Source organism: Phyllopteryx taeniolatus, chromosome 18 (genome assembly GCF_024500385.1).
Source record: "Phyllopteryx taeniolatus isolate TA_2022b chromosome 18, UOR_Ptae_1.2, whole genome shotgun sequence".
In the NCBI taxonomy this organism is placed as follows: Eukaryota; Metazoa; Chordata; class Actinopteri; order Syngnathiformes; family Syngnathidae; genus Phyllopteryx; species Phyllopteryx taeniolatus.
This window is the reverse complement of record NC_084519.1, coordinates 12,861,089-12,880,534: the sequence shown is the minus strand read 5'-3', so window position 1 is coordinate 12,880,534 and position 19,446 is coordinate 12,861,089. Positions and strand designations below refer to the sequence as shown.

At 41.7% G+C, this 19,446-nt stretch overlaps 1 protein-coding gene across 1 annotated transcript in view; it reads right to left on the bottom strand.

Annotated features, from left to right (window-relative positions):
- Window positions 1–925: 925 nt before the first annotated feature.
- The window catches only part of foxo3b (forkhead box O3b), a 49,368-nt gene continuing 30,847 nt past the window's right edge, over window positions 926–19,446 (bottom strand). The window contains exons 3-4 of the mRNA XM_061753741.1: window positions 5,448–6,895; window positions 926–4,257 (exon numbers count right to left, since the gene is read on the bottom strand). Coding sequence (XP_061609725.1) covers window positions 5,462–6,895 — 1,434 coding nt within the window. The 3' untranslated portion in view covers window positions 926–4,257; window positions 5,448–5,461. The remainder of the gene's footprint in view (window positions 4,258–5,447; window positions 6,896–19,446) is intronic.

Below are 19,446 nucleotides of genomic sequence, written 5' to 3'. Positions count from 1 at the left end.
AGTTATGTCATTACTGTATGTTTTTATAAAGTATGATCGATAGATTGATTGACAGATTACAGTATTATAATACACAGTAATGTTCATTTAGTTAAATAATAACAATAGTAATATGTATTTGGGCCAATTTCCTCAAAATAGTGGCCTCAGCACTGAGAGCCATAGAAACATAACAACAAAATCCAAATACAGTAGCCATCAGTATGGTCTTACGGCCGTACAGCAAGTGCAAACTTGAACTGGCGTAACTTGTCTGCTTGGGACATTCTGTTCAGGCAGATGTGTCTTATCCTATGTCACGGTGTGGAAACTAAAGCAGGGAGCAATTAGCGCCGCCTCCAGCTGCACTGCATTATTGATGAGGAAGCAAGAATGAAAGGACATGCAAATGGTAACGGTTAAAGTGAGGCGGTTCCGCATTCCATAATTGACAGTTGTCCACTTTTACACAAGCCTTTGTCCAAATATGAAAGTCACCTTCAAATAAATGCCTGGTACTTTCTGCAGTTGAGTATATGCATTCGAGAAAATACAGTAAATATGTAATTTTAGGCTTCACAACTGATCTTGAGCTTGGACTAGAGCTTCGAGAAGTGTGCAGCGAAGTTCCAAAACAAGGACTTGGCATCTTTAAGAAAGTGTTTCTGGATGCCTGGTCTTGTTGAACGCAACTTTCCACAAACAAACATTGTGTAAGAGGATTTCCAGGAACGTGAGATGAACACGGAGTCACTCTCGTGGTGTGTCTGGCTTTCATTACCGTGACGACCAGAGGCAAAGCCTGAGCTTTGTGACTGGAAAGGCTTCTACTTGCGAGAGTAGATTATTGTTTATTATTTTGTGGTTGCTTTTACCCATGTACAATTTGAAAACTGTTTTGGGAGCATAAAACAGAGAGCAGACAAAAAGACTCACGACGAGCATGTGGAGCATCACCAAGCTTTATTTACATGTGCACCATTTCTCATACAAACTAGATTACAGTTCCAGAAAAAATGAGAACACAGGAAGAATACCAACTAACATCAATGTCGAGAAGATTAATAATATGGGACAAAGTTGAAAGGACAGAGGGCGTACGGAGGGGAGCCTTTTTACAAAAATACAAATGAGGTGATTACGATTTGTAGTGGTTTTGTCTTGTTTTTTTTTTTTTTTAATCCTTTAAATGTGCACTGCAGTTGTTTGTGGAAGGAGTATGAACCAAGCCAACAAAACGTCAACGCCCGGCACCCCGAACAAATGTGTTTGTTACACTTTGTAAAGTCAGTGTATAAAAATTCAAATGCTTAGCAGTTTAATTTGTTTTTTTCATTTTTTAAAAAACGACACTTAACACAGATGAGAAGGAGGGTTTGTCTTACATTACACAATAATCATAACGCAGTAAAGTCAGAGGATGGTTCAAGTGCTGCTGATTTAGCAAGTATAAACACTGTTGTCTGAGCACTAATGGGTGTCCTCTTTGTATTACAATTGCTGTCAAGGGACGGCACCATTGCAATGTGTTGAGTGGTTACAGCTTGCTTGTGCACTTAATCCTTAAAAACTGCGAACTGACAGTCCTCTGCCTTGGTGATATATATTTTTATATATAAATGTATATATACACATCTGTACACTATTATACACAGCGGGGTCAAAGCCTTCATTTCGCCCCCACCCCCAGACCAGGGCCTCCAGATGCTACAACAATGGTTACACAATCTGCTTCAAGGATACGTTTGCTGGCAACAGTGTTCCCTTCTACCTGGCACGTCAGAACGTTTCTTCAACTCTACCTTGGCGAGGTAACAAGGGTCAAGTACTACGAGGGAATACACGACGAGGATGTATGGCGGGTAAATGCATTTCACACACACACACACACACACGCACAAACACACAAAGGTCATAATGCATAAATACATCAAATGTGTACAGTGGAGAAGGGCGGCGGGTGACACAAAGAAACATGCGGACGTGGGGAGTAGCGTGCAGGAGCACCGGACGTCAATGTGTGCACGTGCCCCCTCCCCCCCCAAAAAAAAAAAAAAAAAAAAAAAGGAGATAAAATTCATTGGCAAATAAATGGACAATATGAATTAGGTGTCTTAGGGCCACGCTGAAAATCTTACAATAATAAAGTCAGATTATCTTGAGAAAAAGTCTGATTTTAGACAAAAGTCACCATGATATTATCAGAAAAAAGTTTTCTCAAGAATAAAATTGTACTTTCTTGGTGAAATAATATAAAAGTTGTAATCTCATTATTAATTTTTTTGTATTTTCTCATGAATAAAATATAACTTTTGTGAGGAAAAAGTCAATCTTATGATGAAAAAAATGTAATCTTCAAGAAAAATGTGCTGTTTGAGAAAGCTGGCCTGTTTTGAGAATAATGTCCTATTTTCTCAAGAAAAAGTCAATCTTATGAGAAGATTCATTATATGAGAATAAAAGGCCTGATTTTACGAGAAAAAAAGTCTTCTTGTGAGTTAAGAGACAACTTTAGGAGGAATAATGTATTGAAAACTATTCTACTTTAAATAAAAGGGAAAAGTATTTTCTCAAGAGGAATTTTCCTTAGGAAAAAAGTAATAATAGTATGAGATAAAAAGTTCCAATTTTTGATGAGTGAATCTTAAAATTCTCATGCAAACATTAACATGGTTCTCAGGAACAATACGAAGGTTTGTGCAATTACAATAAACCCATCTTAACACAAGTATACCTTTAGCTCTTATTATTAATACTATTCCTGAAAATTACCACTTTTTAAATTCTGACTTTAATCGTCGTAGCGTCATTATTCCTATTCCATTTCATTGTGGCCAACATCCAAAACCAAAAGTCAAATCCAAACGGAGGACTTCCACTAGTAGTTGAATCCTGACCTTATCCTGACCTTATCTGTCCTTCCTCCTCTCCTCTGTCGACGGCCCAAAAAGTTCACAGGTTACAAGTTCACAAAGCATCACTGTTCCATTTAATTATGGAAATGTTTATTTGAATGAAAACACCTTTAGAATACGCCCTCCCAACCTTAGCTCCTTCCCTCCCCCTGAGTGTTTCTATATATATTATGCATTCAAAAAATCTCCACAATTTGATGATGAGAGCGCCGCACGCATCCCTTTCATTTGTCTTTAATCTAACTATGTGTGTGTTTAAACATGTGCATATGAGTGCTGTGATTTTGGCTGCCAGCATATCCTACTGCTTGATTCAAGTAATTTGGCAACATACAGAAGAGACAGCTTATTGTTTTACTGGAGGACAGAAATGGCTGCTGGAGGAATAAGCACCACCCCTCAACTCACCTCCCATCATGCACGGGGGCTCAGCCTCTCCCTGCCGCGTGTGGCCGCAGCTCTATAGGCGTTTTTGCAAGTCGAGGGTCTAAACTGCACACAATTCAGAACTAAACTAAATAAAATGCACGAGGTGCTCCGAGGACAAGATTCAACACTGTTTTACATAGCACCTGTAATGCTGTGGAAATGTTCACATCGCTAGAACACAGGTATTCATTTTTTCTCTCTCGCTACATTATATGCTGTGATAAACAAATTTAAAGGCCTTCTCAAACTGTACAAATACCCACAAGTGAGATTTTCCTCCTATACGTGTTTTTGTTGTTGTCTCTGCTTTAAAAACAAAAAAAGGTAAAAGGTTCAATATGTAGTCATCAAAACTTTTCCGTTCAAGCCATTTGTAGGAAGTGCGTGGTGTGAGTTGTGAAGTGCACACACGAGGCGCTCTGTTTCAACGCTAGTCGACGTAGAAGCATTGTCACGTAACTGAAATTCCGAATAACAAACACTGAACACGAAAAAAAAAAAAAAAAAAAAAAAAATCACAGGAGAGTAGAGGTAAATACAACATCCCCAGGGAAAAACATACACTGGATCAGATTTACACAGCTTCTCCACGGCCGTTTCTTTTTGTTTGAACATTGATCAAGAACATCGTGCACCCATTTGTTATTCGTCTTTGTAGTCCCACCTGATGAGCAGTGTCTCTTTGAGAGCCTTACACACTAGGAAACTTGCATAATTCAAGAGTTTGTTTTGACATTTTTTTTCTTGATGATGTTATTGTTTCACAGGAGGCTCTTTCCAGGGTGTTGGATCGCTTAAAAGTCCTGCGGATCTTTTCCCAGAGACAGGTGTTCGTCATGTAAACACAAGGTTGGTATTCAATGTTGTGCTGATGGCTGATTTTGGCAAAAAAGGGGCGTGTGTCGGATTTGCTCTTGCGATACGCAGTTCAGACCTGCGGAGAAGAAGAAAAGATGATTACGATTACGATTGATGATTTGTATGAGGGGCAAGTGACATACTACAACAACAGTGCTGTTCGAAAATTCAAATATTCGCGTTATTGTGCTCTTTCTATCATGCTCTACGATGCTACAAGAAGGTGCCAGAGCCCTAGTAGTAATAATTGGTGACAAATAAGCACGTTGAAGTGATACATCTCGACTAAGAGACAACCTTGGCGTGTCTGGAAGGAGATAAATTTAGTCTGGGTTGTTAGTGGAAGTTACAGAGAATCTTCATCGCTTATTAATGTACATGTGCATGTTCATCTGTCAGCCATTTATTTTTAAAGGTAATGTAAAATGAGTTTGGAATGATAGTGTTTTGTGATAATTGTTTGCGGTTTAAACTATTAAAATAATAGTCACTTGATTATCACGTGGATTCCAGAAGCCCCTTCGATAGACGAAAATCCATCAAGATATATATATATATATATCTATGCATATATATATATATATATATATATATATATATGTGTAAATATATAACTCTATGCATATATATGTATATATATATATATATATATATATATCCATCCATTTTCTGAGCCGCTTCTCCTCACTAGGGTCGCGGGCGTGCTGGAGCCTAACCCAGCTATCATCGGGCAGGAGGCAGGGTACACCAGTTCAGGGTGTACCTGAACTGGTTGCCAGCCAATCGCAGGGCACATACAAACAACCATTCGCACTGACATTCACACCTCCTGGAAATTTTTAGTCATCAATTAACCTACCATGCATGTTTTGGGGATGTGGGAGGAAACCGGAGTGCCCGGAGAAAACCCACGCAGACACGGGGAGAACATGCAAACTCCACACAGATGGGGCCGGGGATTGAACCCCGGTCCTCAGAACTGTGAGGCAGACGCTCTAACCAGTCTGCACCGTGCCGCTATATATATCTATGTATATATATATATATATAAATACACACACACACACACCACATATCGTTGTATAGTTATAGAGTGTAGTGACGTCTCTGGGTTACGTTTGCGTTGCGGTGAAGTTCACCGTCACATCAATACTGGCATGACGTGGGCTGAAATGAGGACGTCTAATATTGCTGACAGAGGCTCTTCAAAAATACAGTTCCGTTGTAAAGGAGGTTCTAAACGCGGTAAGACAGAAGCACACATACCTTATGCATCCTCTTCAACCGGGTACCCAGCTCTGAGAAGCCTGCTTGGCGCTTGCAAAGTTGGTGACTCCGTTCATGTTGACCAGAGAGTCAAAGTTAAAGTCCAGGCCATCGGCGTCCATCAGCTCATTCCTGATGATCGAGTCCATGTCGCACTCCAGGCTGCCGTTAAACATGTCCAGGTCCAGATCTGTGGGGAAGCGATCCTGGCAGACGCCCCCACTGCTGCTCACCGCCCCGTTCAGGAAGATGGAGGTGTCTATCTGCATGGAGGTGGACCCGTTTCCTCCCAAGGGTGAAAGCAGGAGCTGCTGTTTGGCATTAGTGAGAGCATTCACTTCGTTAGCTAAATTCAGGCCTCTGGTGACGGACTTCACCGAGCTCAGATTGTGGTTGTTGCTTTGGAGCATCTCCCCCTGACTGCCCTGAACTCCTCCGCCGGTTCCGAATGTCATGATGGGATCGTTGCGGACCATGAGGCCGCGGCGGGAGTTCTGGGACACGATGGCGGCGGCGCTGGCTTGCGACATGAGCGGGTCTGACTGGGTCATCATGACGTCATTGTGCCTGTCGGAGTTGAGCAGGTCCTGAAGCGTCACGCTACCGAAGCGCGAAGTGCTGATGCTGGAGAAGGACGTCTGCTTGTTTTCCTGGATGGTCTGCATGGGGGACGGACGCAGGGAGGAGCCTGGTGTGTGTGAGCCAAAGATGGAGTTGCTGTAGTTTCCTCCACCGTTGGAAGAAGAGTTGGATGAGGGTGAGGCACTGGGGGAAGATGAACCCAGCCCATTGGATTTGGGGACAAAAGCAAACCCTGAGGTCCCGTTTGAAGGGACTTGTCCTGAAGCGGTTGGCACCAGGTTGATGTTATCCAGGTCGTCCATTAGCTCGTCTGTGAGTCCATCGTTCAGGTTCATTGTACCGGCCAGGTCAGCCAGACGGGGCAGCTCGGCCGGCGCGGGCTTACCGTTGGCCACGTTGCCCGGAGACAAAGCTCTGCCGGGACTGGAGTAGAGCATCGGTGACAGGGGGGGCTCGTCATCGGGGACCTCGTCCAACTCCGGGTTGGCCAGGATGGGCGAAAGACGGCCGCTCAGTGTGCTGGCGTTGGAATTGGTGCGAGAGCGGAAGTCCGTCCAGGCGTCCAGCTCCTCGCTGCTGCGTGACGTCGGGCTCCCCGGCCACTTGGACAGTCCCGAGGGGCTCTCGCTGTTGCCGTCGCCAGCTGCAGCCGCCGCAGCTTGCAGAGCGGCCTTTTTCTTGGCAGCGCGGCCGCGGGCGGACTTGGTGTACTTGTTGCTGTTGTCCATAGAGACGGCGCGGCGGCGAGGAGCTTTTCCGCCCTTTCCTCCGTCGGGATTGATCATCCACCAGGAACTCTTGCCCGTGCCTTCGTTCTGGACACGGATGAAACGGCTGTGCAGTGAAAGGTTGTGCCGGATGGAGTTCTGCAACACAAAAACGGAACAGTTCATTACTTAATCAATGACCCTCACTAATATGCATTGGCTGTGTTCAGTGTTGGGAAGTAACAATGTACAAACACTTTGTTACTGTATTTAAGATTTTTCAGGTATCTGTACTTTCCTTGAGTATTCATATTTCTGACGACATTCTACTTTTACTCCATACATTGAAAAAAGATATCTGTAGTTTCTACTCCTTACTTTGTCAAAATATGCTTGTAACTTTTTTCGACCTTTGTGGATGATGACACGACATAAACAAGATGTAAATCGAGAGTAAGTAAAGTCAACCGCGAGGGAGATCAGGAGTGATTGAGATCTTAGTGTGTTTTTTTTGGTCACTGTACTGGGCCTTTAAGAGAATTGTTTGAAATTGTTTGAAGCTAGTGGACCATTGCGAGAGGAATCTAGGTGTTTGCTTAAATAATAAATAATAGAAGCATATATAACATGTATTCTCTTTTTTTGTGTTACTTTTACTGTAAAGTTCAACTCGGAGTGTCAATAAGCTGCTGGAAGCAAGCACACAGTGATTTGCCTAGTATCAGGTGTTGTAGTATTCGTATTATATGTATCGTATATGTCGTAGGCGTAGTATTGGAGTGTTTCTTATGTGTCCAAGTACAACTAAAGACAAAGGGTATTGGTACCGATACTAGTATCACTGCATCCCTAGTTATGCCAAGTTTTAAAAATGTGTATTATATATAACTGACAGTAAAGAAAATATATATTACTTGCACATTTCAAAGTCAGCTTTTTTTACTTTTACTTATGTGCAGTTATTGAATAAGTATTTGTACGTTCACCAGTCTTTTATTATTTTTTTCTTACATATTTATCCGTACTTCTACTTAAGTACAGCGTGTGAGTACCTTTGCCACCTCAGGTTGTGTTGAATGAATCGCAGCCATTAAGACGAAAGCACTTGATGGAAGCAGTTGTTCTTGGGGATTTGACACACAACAAAGCAAGACGCCCATTGTTTGTACTAAATAGACGGGATGAACAAAAGTGCAGCAGTTTGAGCTGATGTCTACATTGTTTGCACTGCGGCTTTTGTGTTGAGAACGACACAAGAGGGACAGTGATCTATAATCAAGCTTCTCCTGAATTATTAACAAAGGGCGCCTTTGTTGCGTAAGGGCCGTATTCAGTGACAGATCATGTGTGCTCGAGCGTGCCACCGCGTATTGATAAACTCCCAGCTCCTTTTCCCATGAAAAAGACAGCATCTTATTTGGGGGAGTTGAGTGCACGACCGCCCATCTTGGCGAGCACGACTTGTTTTAGTTTTTTAATTAATTTATTTATTTTTATACACGGAAAACTCCGCCTTGACGACGCTACTTAAATTCACTCACACTTCCCAATAAATATACTGTAGGGCAGGTGTCGAGAAACACAGTGGCTCAGACATTTGTGTAAAGGTTTGTGCAGGTTTTTTTGACAGCATTCATTACAACTACGAAAGCTATAATATTACGCTTTTCCCCCTCATGACGACATTTTTTGCACAATATTCTAGTATCCTTACGACTTTAATCTCATATTATGGTGATATTTCATCCATCCATCCATCGATTTTCTGAGCCGCTTCTCCTCACTAGGGTCGCGGGCGTGCTTGGAGCCTGTCCCAGCTGTCATCGGGCAGGAGGCGGGGTACACCCTGAACTGGTTGCCAGCCAATCGCAGGGCACATAGAAACAAACAACCATTCGCACTCACAGTCATGCCTACGGGCAATTTGGAGTCTCCAATTAATGCATGTTTTTTGGGATGTGGGAGGAAACCGGAGTGCCCGGAGAAAACCCACGCAGGCACGGGGTGATATTTTAGTTGAATTTATTTTTGGCTTTATTGCAATGTTAGCTTTTCTTTCGTATACACTACAACTTTTCTCTCATCACTGGCCTTCGTATATACTACATTTTGCAATAAAGCAGTATATTTTACTATAGTGACTAGGGTAAAGTTTGTCTGTTTGCACCGTGCATTACTTTCCATGTAAAATCCTACACAATGCTAGTAAGCCTAGATATATAATCAGTTAACCATTACAATCAGGCTGATTACAGATTCACACAACAAAATTAAGCCATTTTATGACTTTCTGTGTACAAATTCAGGCCACTTTAAATCAAATTCATCTTGTGAGGAGAAATTCAAGCGTGTTTAATGACACTGATAGGAAAATGTCATAAAAAAGAAATCACACAAACAGACCTCCTTTTCTTGCTAGAGTTCACTGAAAATGAAGGAGTAGAAAAGCAAGGGCATTCCTTGACAACTATCCTCGGTGGAATGTGCAACACGACTTCTTTCTTGCCTTCCTGTGCCACAAGCTACTGAAGCACATTGGGAAATTCATTACATATTTCTTTGCCTTTTCCAACCACCCCCCCCTGCCTCGCAAACGCACAACTCTTACGGGATTGTTAAGCAACGTTAATTCCTCCCATTTAAAACAAGCCTTCCAAAACAGGGTCACGTGTTTTCCTGTGCCGATGTATAGTTTACCGCCATCAAACTGACTGTGTTCCTGGGTTGAAACAGGCAAAAAGTCAAAATTGCAACGTTTTCTACGAAGCTTTCCCGTCTTTCCTGGGTTTGGTTTGGATTGGAAGTACACTCACGAAAAGAACAAGAGCGGGTTTAAATTATCCTTTTTTTTTAATGTAGGGTGTGGGTAGAGTCTTAAAATGTTTTTTTTTTTTTTTGCTCTTTGTGGGTTTGCGCGTTTGAACATGGTGTGCATATACACGAGTTTGTGTGTTTAAGGTGGTCAAGTGGAAAGTATTGTCCACAGTGTTTTTGAGACTATAAATTTAAGTTATTGCTGGAGCACTGTGCTCTTTGTCTGACGCAAATCTATAAAAGAATTGCAGCTGATGATGAGTGGTGGACGTTAATGCCAGTTTATTAGTGTTGCGTGTGTGCGTGTAGTTAGCGCAATGAGGTAAGATGTGATACCTCTCGCAGTATCTCTTGAGGCATGGCATAATGTTGTGTGTATATATATACATACACACACAGACACACACGCATCCTTCTTATAAAGTCGTGCAGGAAGGCGCAGCAGATTGAGGGGGAAGAAAATTTAAATACATGCTCAGCAAACGTCTGAGCTAAGTTGAGTTTCAGTACATGTCAAAGGCCTTAACTTTCAATGGATTTTTTTAGGGATGGGCGAGTGTATCGGGCCGATACCGGCTTTATTTTAACACATTGGGTACTCGTGAAGGGTGCCGATACCAAGTACAGCATTATAAAGTGCTGTAAATCCTTAATATAAAACATTACAAAAACATTTGTTAGGTTTTTTGGGGGGGGGCTGAAACCGATTAATGGCATTTCCATTCCATTCGTTTCAATGGGGAAAGATGATTTGCAATGTGCATATGAATGAATATGAATTATGAGCATGGTCACGGAACAAATTGAACTCTTATCTCAAGGCACCCCTGCAATCAAGCACGTATGACAAGCGCAAATTGATTAATTAATTATTAAAAAATTAATACATTTTACTCAAGCAAATGTGAGTAGCATGTAGACGAAAACATAACAGCCCATGGTTATCGACAGACACACCCACAATTACATCAATACCTATAAAATGCCACTTGGTGACGGTATCGCTTTTTATTCCCTCTCCAGAGAGTGAGTACTTTTACTTTATATTAGTTTTATTGTAGCATTAAACTTGTTAAAACATTGCCTGTACAGTTAAATATTTTATAATGGCACCAAATGTATTCACTTTAAATGGATTCTTGTCACATTATGTCACAGAAGTAGAATTATGTCTAGGAGGAAACATCTGATACCTCACACTTGGTGAAAAGTCAAAGTGTGCGGAAGAGGTGTTGATAGCGCACATGGTGTGCGTTAGTGTTAAAAAAAAAAAAAAAAAAAAGAGCACAGCAAGGCAGGAGCTCTGATTCATGACAACACAGCATCCAATGCTAAATAACATACAAACACTCACACACTTACACGAATGTGGAAGCATTCGTGGGCTTCTGACATGGTTGCCTAGTATTCCCCATACTGTTGTAAAGTATCCATTAAGTTCCCATCATGGTGGGCGGACTCTCTTCCAGCTTTAGGTGAAAATCCGCAATATATAGAGACTATATACTATAAAAAAAACATTTTTGTAAATACAGCGGCACCTCAGTTTATGAACGATTTGGTTTATAATTTTTTTTTTAAAGAAAAAGGACCTCGGATTAGCACTATTTTCGGCATGGCAGCGGAAGGCTCAGAACTTTGTACTTTTCCTTGCACCAAATAAACATCATTGGCTCAATGCCGAAAATGCTAAAATGCTGCACAGTGATTTGCGAGCAAACCCACTGTTAGTTTGTCATCAGATATTTTGTTTTCACCTATTTATATATTGCACAGTATGTATTTTTAACCACCCAACGATCAAAATGAAGTAACTATAACGTCGTTTTGCAGCTGGAACGGATCAATTGCATTCCCATTCATTTCAATGGGAAACTTTACCTTAGTTTACGAGCGTTTCGATTTCAGAACGGGGTCACAGAACAAATTACTGTAGTTTTACTCCTCCCACACTCATGAAAAACATTTAAACGTATTAAATCACATGCTTTAAACACAAAGTAATGTACTTGAACACCCCAAAAATTGAAAGCACAATATGCCTAGAAAATACCGTATGTATTGTAGTCTGTGTGTTAGATATGGCTTTAAGAGGCGGGGCTTATTAGGGCAGGCGTGTGACGTCAGTGAGTCTGCATGTGAGCGTTTGGGCTGTGGCTGGCAGCAGCTCCTGTGTGAAAAACAATTGCGAAAAACCGCAGATTTCCACGTTATACAGCGAAGAGTTCCACTGAGGTTTTGTTTTATTTTTATTACATGCTCTGGCGGGCCTTAGGTTGCCTACCGCTGCTTTAAAGTATGCCATAAATGTCATTTAGCACCTCTAGGCAAGACAAATATGATTTTTTATTTTTTTTTTTTTTTAAATCCCTTAAGTTACACAATGTGTGTGTTTGACCCAGTCAGTGTGCGGTGCGGCGCGGCGTGTGTTGACATTAGCCTCAGATTAGTCGCACAGGTTTACATAACGCATGATAGCGTGCTGTGCGTCGGGTGTGCAAGTGAAACAGGGGATCAGGTTGCTTGGCTTCATGGCTTTAAACGTCAAGTTTACACACAAAGAGTAGCATAAACATTTTATTCAAAAGTCAAATCCTTGAGCCACATGAAGTGGATATAAGGAATAATGCTACAAAAGTTAGTACCAAGGCTAATGCTAACAGAGCATGAGCGGTGTCCAGGCAGATGAATAATATTATAGACCACTAAAATGGGTGATTCGGTGGGTTGCGATGGGAAGGTAAAAGATGCTAAGCTTATTACAAGGCAGTGTCAAATCGAAAGTATTTCGAAAGTGTTATTTTAAGGACAAATTGCATACATAGTTTTATACATTGGTACATTGTTAACAGATAGTACTAGTACAAAAAGAGAGGTGTCTTGCCTGGTCCACCAAAATTAAAGATGGCAAAACTAGCGGATCCATTGAGTCACCATGGTAATGATAAATATGTTAATCAGAATGATTGTTACTTTGAGGCCAAATTGTTTAATATTGTACCTTTAAACAAGGGCTGGCCGAAGTATGTTTAAAAGTCTACACACAAAAACACTGCTAGACCTTTGATAGACAGATGGGCAAATCCTGGAGCCCAAATTACAAAAGAAAGTAGAGCGCCTAGTTGCACTTTGACCTCTTGAGTCATGACACACTAAAACCAGAGAAGAAAAAATCTGCATACGTCTGAGCTGAGCTATGTGCTGTTGCTGGCTGATGAAACGCACTGCAACGCCTTCTCGGGAACCCCTCCCAATGGCTCCTCAATCCAATTCCCCTCCGCCAATCGGTTGCGCCACAGCTCGCACGGCTACATCCAATTACGAGTAACTGTCAGAAGCCACCTCGGCCAATGAGAGGGCACTACCTCACGCTCGTTATCGCGCATTTACGACATCCAGAACGGCAGGAGCTGATGTAATCCCTCGGCTAAAAGCGCAGCATGTGGGGAAAAAAAAAAGCCCAAATGAGATTTCCCACCTCGGTGTCATTTGAACGTGAGAGAGCTTCAAAAGGGGACGGAGGGGTGACGGGGACATTTTTGCGTGACAGCCTTTGATTGTTCCCACATGTTGCTGATGGACAAAAAGGCTTCTGTGTTGCTCGGCTTTGACACTGCAGCTGCTACGCATGCACGCCCACACACATACACACACATGCTCACTCACACATGCTCGCACACACCCGCGACCACGCACACTCACAGGTTCACACGCTCACACATACTGTTTCTCTCACTATTGTTAAGACAGCAACATTATAGTACTATGGGAAAAGATCTTGTAAAGTTAGGAAAATACTGGTTGAACATGCAGGAAAGTATAAAAAGTGGTAAAATTCTAAGGAAAAGTCTGGTAATATGACAACAAATGTTGACAATATATAATAATTTGAATGTTGTACCGTATACTGTATATACTTTTTAATACATTTAGTAAGGCCATCTGAGGACAGCAATGTCTCCTGTTTGAAAACAATCATCCCTAGGCCTGTTGTAGAGGTCCTAAATGTAACATTGGTGGGCTCCGAGGCGACGCAAGGTGCCAACATGCAGGTGTGACACGTATGCTACGCGCTACAAATAAACACATATCCTCGCCTCAATCGACACTGCAGATAGAGAGAGCACAGCTATTTATACTGTGGACACACACACACACACACTTTTAAACACAAACACACACTGTGTCCAGGTGCTCTGGAGTGCGGACAGAACTTTCCATTCTCGACAATCATATGTGCGACTCAGCTAGTGTGTGTGTTTGTGTGTTCACCTTGTGTTGACGTGCACACTAAAGAGGGATCTTGAGCTTGGCTGTAGAAATCCTGCTCCACCTCATTCACTTTATATTAGTGTCATACACTCCCTAATCTCCCTCACAGACTCTTTTGAATGCATCCGTACTTCTCTGCCAAAATGACTATTATACAGTATATTTATGATTTACATTCAAAAATACAGTTCAAGTATTAGTTATTACTGTAATATGGATGCCATGGTACGCGACTTCTACTCTACACAATTACAAAATAGTAAGGTTGTATGACAAGTATAAAATTATATTAGATAAACAGTTGTAATATGACAAAAAAAGTTGAAATGGTAAAAGTAAAGATGAAAAAAAAAAAGAAACAACTCTGAAATTTCCCCCCCAAAATTGAAGTTGTACGATGAGAAAAAAAAAAGAAGAAAAAAATAAAAGCTGTATCAATATATTGCAAGAATACAATTTTCATATTACGGGATAAAAGTTGCAATATTGTAAGTATAAAATTGTATTAAAAGAACAAAAAGTCATAATGGTACAAGAAAAAACAAAACACTTAATGATGACCATAAAGTAGTTTTTTCTCATACTTTTGAGAGAAAAAAGTATCAATAATAAAAAACAAGTTTGACTATAATGAGAAAAAGTCATAGATATGAGATTAAATTGTAATTTTTCAAACAAATAAATGACAATGTTACGGAAATAAAGATGTCATTTTACTCTGTTAAAGTCGAATTTCCTTCAAGACAAAATTTCATCAGAATTTTTACGAGTGAATGCCAAAATTCCCACACATGCCTGACGTGAGTGTGTTAGTCTTTATTCTCCGAAAATGTAATTTTTTTAACATTTCTTTTAGAATTTCTACATTTGTATCTTCTTTTGCACCCCTGCATTTTAAGTGCTGTAGACCTCATTTTGGTGCACTGCACATTAAAGTGTACGGCAAAGACCGTTTATTGTAGCCCTTCTATTCTTTAGTGTTTAATTGATAAACTGTGTGGTAAGACGTCCGCCTCTTTCTCCATGTGCTCGTTGTGTAAGGCCACATGCTCAGAAAAGTGTGTGTGTTTACGCTTCTGCTTCCTCCAGTGAGCGCAGCCGAGGTGGGGGAGTTGCCCGACCCAGCCCACCTCCAGAAGCCAATCAGAACGGTCCTGGTTAATCACGCGTCTTTGCGTCAGTGTGTTTTTGACGAGAGCTTCTTGGAAGATTACGAGCTGACATGAGAGTAGACGCACGCGCACACATGCACTGACACGTAGAAAGTCATGCGGAAAATCCATAATGATATGATATAATGTATTAAATTGTTTCAAGGATACGCTGAATTGCACCAAGCAGACGTTTGTGTGTACCTTCGCATTAGGGCTGTTTATTACAGATCCGCATAGTGTGTGTACTCTGCTTTGCGACAACACGGGACATCCCTATGAGGCGTTTTCGGGACACGGTGTCCTAAAAGCATTCAGTGGCTCTGTACTTGCCAAGAACACACAAGTGGTGGACATGCACCGCCTGATACCAGAAACTCCTCAACAAAAGACATTTCCAGACACAGCGAGCTGGGACAAGCCTAATGGGACGCGCAAGCAGCAGTTGCTTTGGCACATTATGCCTGTCAGTAATAAATAGGATGCACATATGAGAGAGGTGTTAAATAAACTACACAACAGTATTTTAGCGACAAATGCGCTGTGTGCCGTTTATACTAAGCAGTGTAGTTTGGTTCAGTGGGTTTTTTTGGTTTTGAAGGGTATTATTACTATTACAGAATGTTACCTAGGACTATTAGGCCCACACAAAGTCCGACAGAAAAAAGTTGGATATTAGGAGAAAAAGATCATTCTATCACAAAAATGTTGGACTTACTTTGTGACTGAGTCACACCGTGTCCCGCTACCTAGCTGGCCCAGCTATTACCAACACGGGCCAAATTGGGATTTACCGTTCCGGAGCAAACAGAACTGCGCTGCTTTGTGTAAACAGGTCTTTTAAGACAAGGACAGACGGGAAAGAGGAAACCCTCAGCAGGGTGTCTACATGATTAATCACATCTCTAGTGGTGGTGGTGGTGGGAGGGTGGTTTAATGAGTCCTAGTTATCTGGAATGGGAATGCTGCTATTCCTGTAGGGGGACATGGTGTGAGAGATGAGGAATATGTGTGGTAAATGATATTGCCATCCACTCCTCCTTACAAAGACGACAGAGTAGCGAAGAGGGAGGCTTTCATTACGGATGATGTCAACATCAAGAGAATGGCGAAACGCTCTCGACTGTGGCATGTCAGTGCACAAATATCCAGCTTAAAGAGACACTTTATGACCGGACCACAGCGTTATAGTGCCCGTGGTTAGATAAGAAAATCGCTACCATGCAGTCTTGGGCCCATTTGTTATCTTAGCCAAGCAGAACTGACGGAAAGCTGATAGCCTCACCCAAGTGAATCATCAATTCGCCTTTTAAAGGTAACTAATGTGAGCAAAAATCAACTAAGGTTACACTAGTAGGTACTGATTGATAGTTTCTAGCTATGAATCAGTGAGCATACTGTTAGTATCCTTTCTTTTAGACCGCAACATTGCATCAATACAGAGCATTTTGACTGAAAAACTGTTGTTGACCGTTCCTTGACTGCAGAACTTAAGCAAACCTCAAACATTATTGTTTTCTTGTGTGTTCAACAACTTCTGAACCTGTGACAGTTGGTCGCTATATGCTAGCTAAGTCACAGATGCTAAATGTGTATTGTTAGCATCTTTTCTTTTTAGACCACAACATCGTGTCATTTTTAATGAGAACTTGTTATTGTCGACATTTCCACAAAAGTAGAAGATTCTATCCCCCAAATCTCAGGCTAGATTGAAAATATCACAACTTTGTTTGGTATCCATTGGAATTATTATTTTCATGGTGTTATAAAGCTAAATGTCACCACCAGACTCGAGTTTTCTTGGAGACCCCATGGTTGTTGTAATGAAAGGAGGGACCTGTAAAGACAGTGAAGCTATCATGTGGTAAAAATAAAATATTTTTTTAATAACAAATCAGTCATGGAGGAAGTAAAGCCCCGTTTTCAGTTTTTTTTTTTTTATTTGTATTTATTTATTATTATTATTTTTTCCACACATGCAGCCTGGAGAGGGTTTGACTGAGGTTTATGATCGTAAAGCTTAACACCACGCAGCACTGTGGGTGCATACTTGTGTATCCACTCAGGGCTGGCTTTGCTTGTTCAGAAAATTATTAGGTAACCTAAGGACAGTGGTTTATGGAAACCCAGTTACAGTTAGACTAAAAGAATCGCTCTGAGTCATCATGAATGACACTTCACTTCTATACAGAATGTAACTTTTAGGAATTTCTTCTTACCAACTGGAAATCACAAATTGTTTTTCCAGGATGGTCAGGTCAAACCTTTCAAGACGGAAACCATGAAACTTTGCTGTGAAAGTCACTGTTCAGGAGATTGCTATTGGTCATCAACACAGTTCAAATGGCCTCAACAGTTAACTATTTAAGAACGAGAGTCTATGAACATAGGTGATTATACTCACTATAAAAAAATTAAATAAAATCCGGATGGAAAAACTGAGGCCTTTATTTGTTCAACTCCAAAACATGTTTTAACCAAGCCCTGAAGTGCTCTGGTGTACACGCTGCATGTTAGTTAAGCCACGTGACATTTACCATATTCAGCATATATGGGTGACGCCATCTCTGCGCTTGTATGGGGATGCTTAGGCTTACTGCCTTCTGATCCTGTGTTTCCACAACACGGCCTTCTTGCAGGCCTCAAGGCTGTATCCCTTGTCACGCACACACAATTTAGTTTTGGAGTGGGGCGGGGGTAAGAGTCACATTCTCTCAGTCAGCAAACTTTTCAAGATCTTCTGTGGGGTGACCGCTGATCACAGCGTGACACCTCATTATGTTGGTAAACAAAATAAAGAACTGCAAATCTTCTTGCTTGATTGGTTGGAATTTGGGACGTGCTGTTTCCTGTTTGTGTGTGTGTGTTTCTTTGCATGTGTGTGTTCATGTGTGATTTAGTGTAGAAGTTAGTGTGATTTAGTGAGAAGTTCGCATCTGGTCCGAATTAGCGCTGTGGCTCTGCTGGCATTTAGGGCTTGTTCTAATGATGCTAAAAACAGATACAGTACACACAAACACACACACACACGCACACACACAGGACAACAACTCTTACCATATGTTTGGCAGTGATTCGCATTTCTAAGCTTTTACCATCACTCAAGCCAGGAAAAAACTTGTCCATACATTCATTGTTACGGCGAAGCAGGTGGTGAGGTAACCTGATGACCTTCTCCCCAGCTCCTCTTGGGGAACCCAAAGGCATTCCGAAGCCAGATGGGCTTCATAATCCCTCTCCTCAGCCTCTTGTGGCCCAGCATGGGGCGTGGGGGTACCGTTGGAGAAATGGGAAGAGGGCACTGCAAAGATATCATAATCGGACGCCTTGACAGCTGGACTTAACCTTCTATCTGAACCCCTCACCTTATCGTCATTCTTTTGCTCGCTGAGCCCCGAATGCTTGTGACCACAGGTGATAGGTGAGAGTTGGGATCTAAATCAACTGGTAGCTTTATCTTTGCCCACACTGCTGCTGATAGCACATTGACCCGCCTGTCCGGGTCAGCCTCTATCTTACTCACTTGTCGACAAAGATACTAAGAAATATAGACTAGGTCAACAAATATACCATTATTTTCCTCCATTAATCTATTTTCTATAAAGCTTGTCTTCATTAGTGTCGCCTGTGACCTGGAAACTATTGCAGCTGACGTTGAACATCCGGGACTGGTCAACAGCCAATCGCAGGGCACATATAGACAAACAACCACAACAGAATTTTAAGCTCTGTGTATGCAAGTACTTAAAAAGTCACTTTTACATAATACAAACATCGCCTTCACGGCCTTGCAAAACGAGACCATGTTACAATAGCACGCGAAATCCAGACAACTCTTCTGAAGTCAAAAGTCTCTACTGCTTTTCCCGTAGTACAGTCCCAACCAAATGGCAGAAAACCAAATGGTAAACTCCTCTCACAGCCCCTGACAGGACAGTCACAAACTTTAAGGGAAGGCCTGGTTGTCAGTTAAAAATAGAAGCCGTGTGGCGCAAGTACTGAGACGATACCTACAATTATGGGACAATGTATAGCTTTTAACAAGTTTTCAAAAGCCTCCAGAGACTGAGGCAATGTTAATAAAGGGCGTCTTTTGACAGTTGTCTTTCGCTGTTTTGTGTTTTTGATCTACATATGCATATTTGACCTACTGTATCTTTCTCACTGAGTCCAGATTGTTTAAACTTGCCTGACCCAGTCACCCCATGCACATTTGAAACTGCAGGAAGGTGTGTGTGTGTCTGTGTGCTGATGTCAGCACTTCCAGGCTTGCCAACTCTCTTCCCCCACACCCCAGCTGAGCAGCAGAGTGAAAGTCAAGTTATTTCCCCCCTATTCAACATACTGTACACACCGCCGCGACAATCGATCAGTGTCTCAAGGGTGTATACTTAAGCACATAAGGTGTGCTCAGGCATACACACACACACACACACACACACACCAAAAGGCCCTCAGAGTCTTTTCTACCGG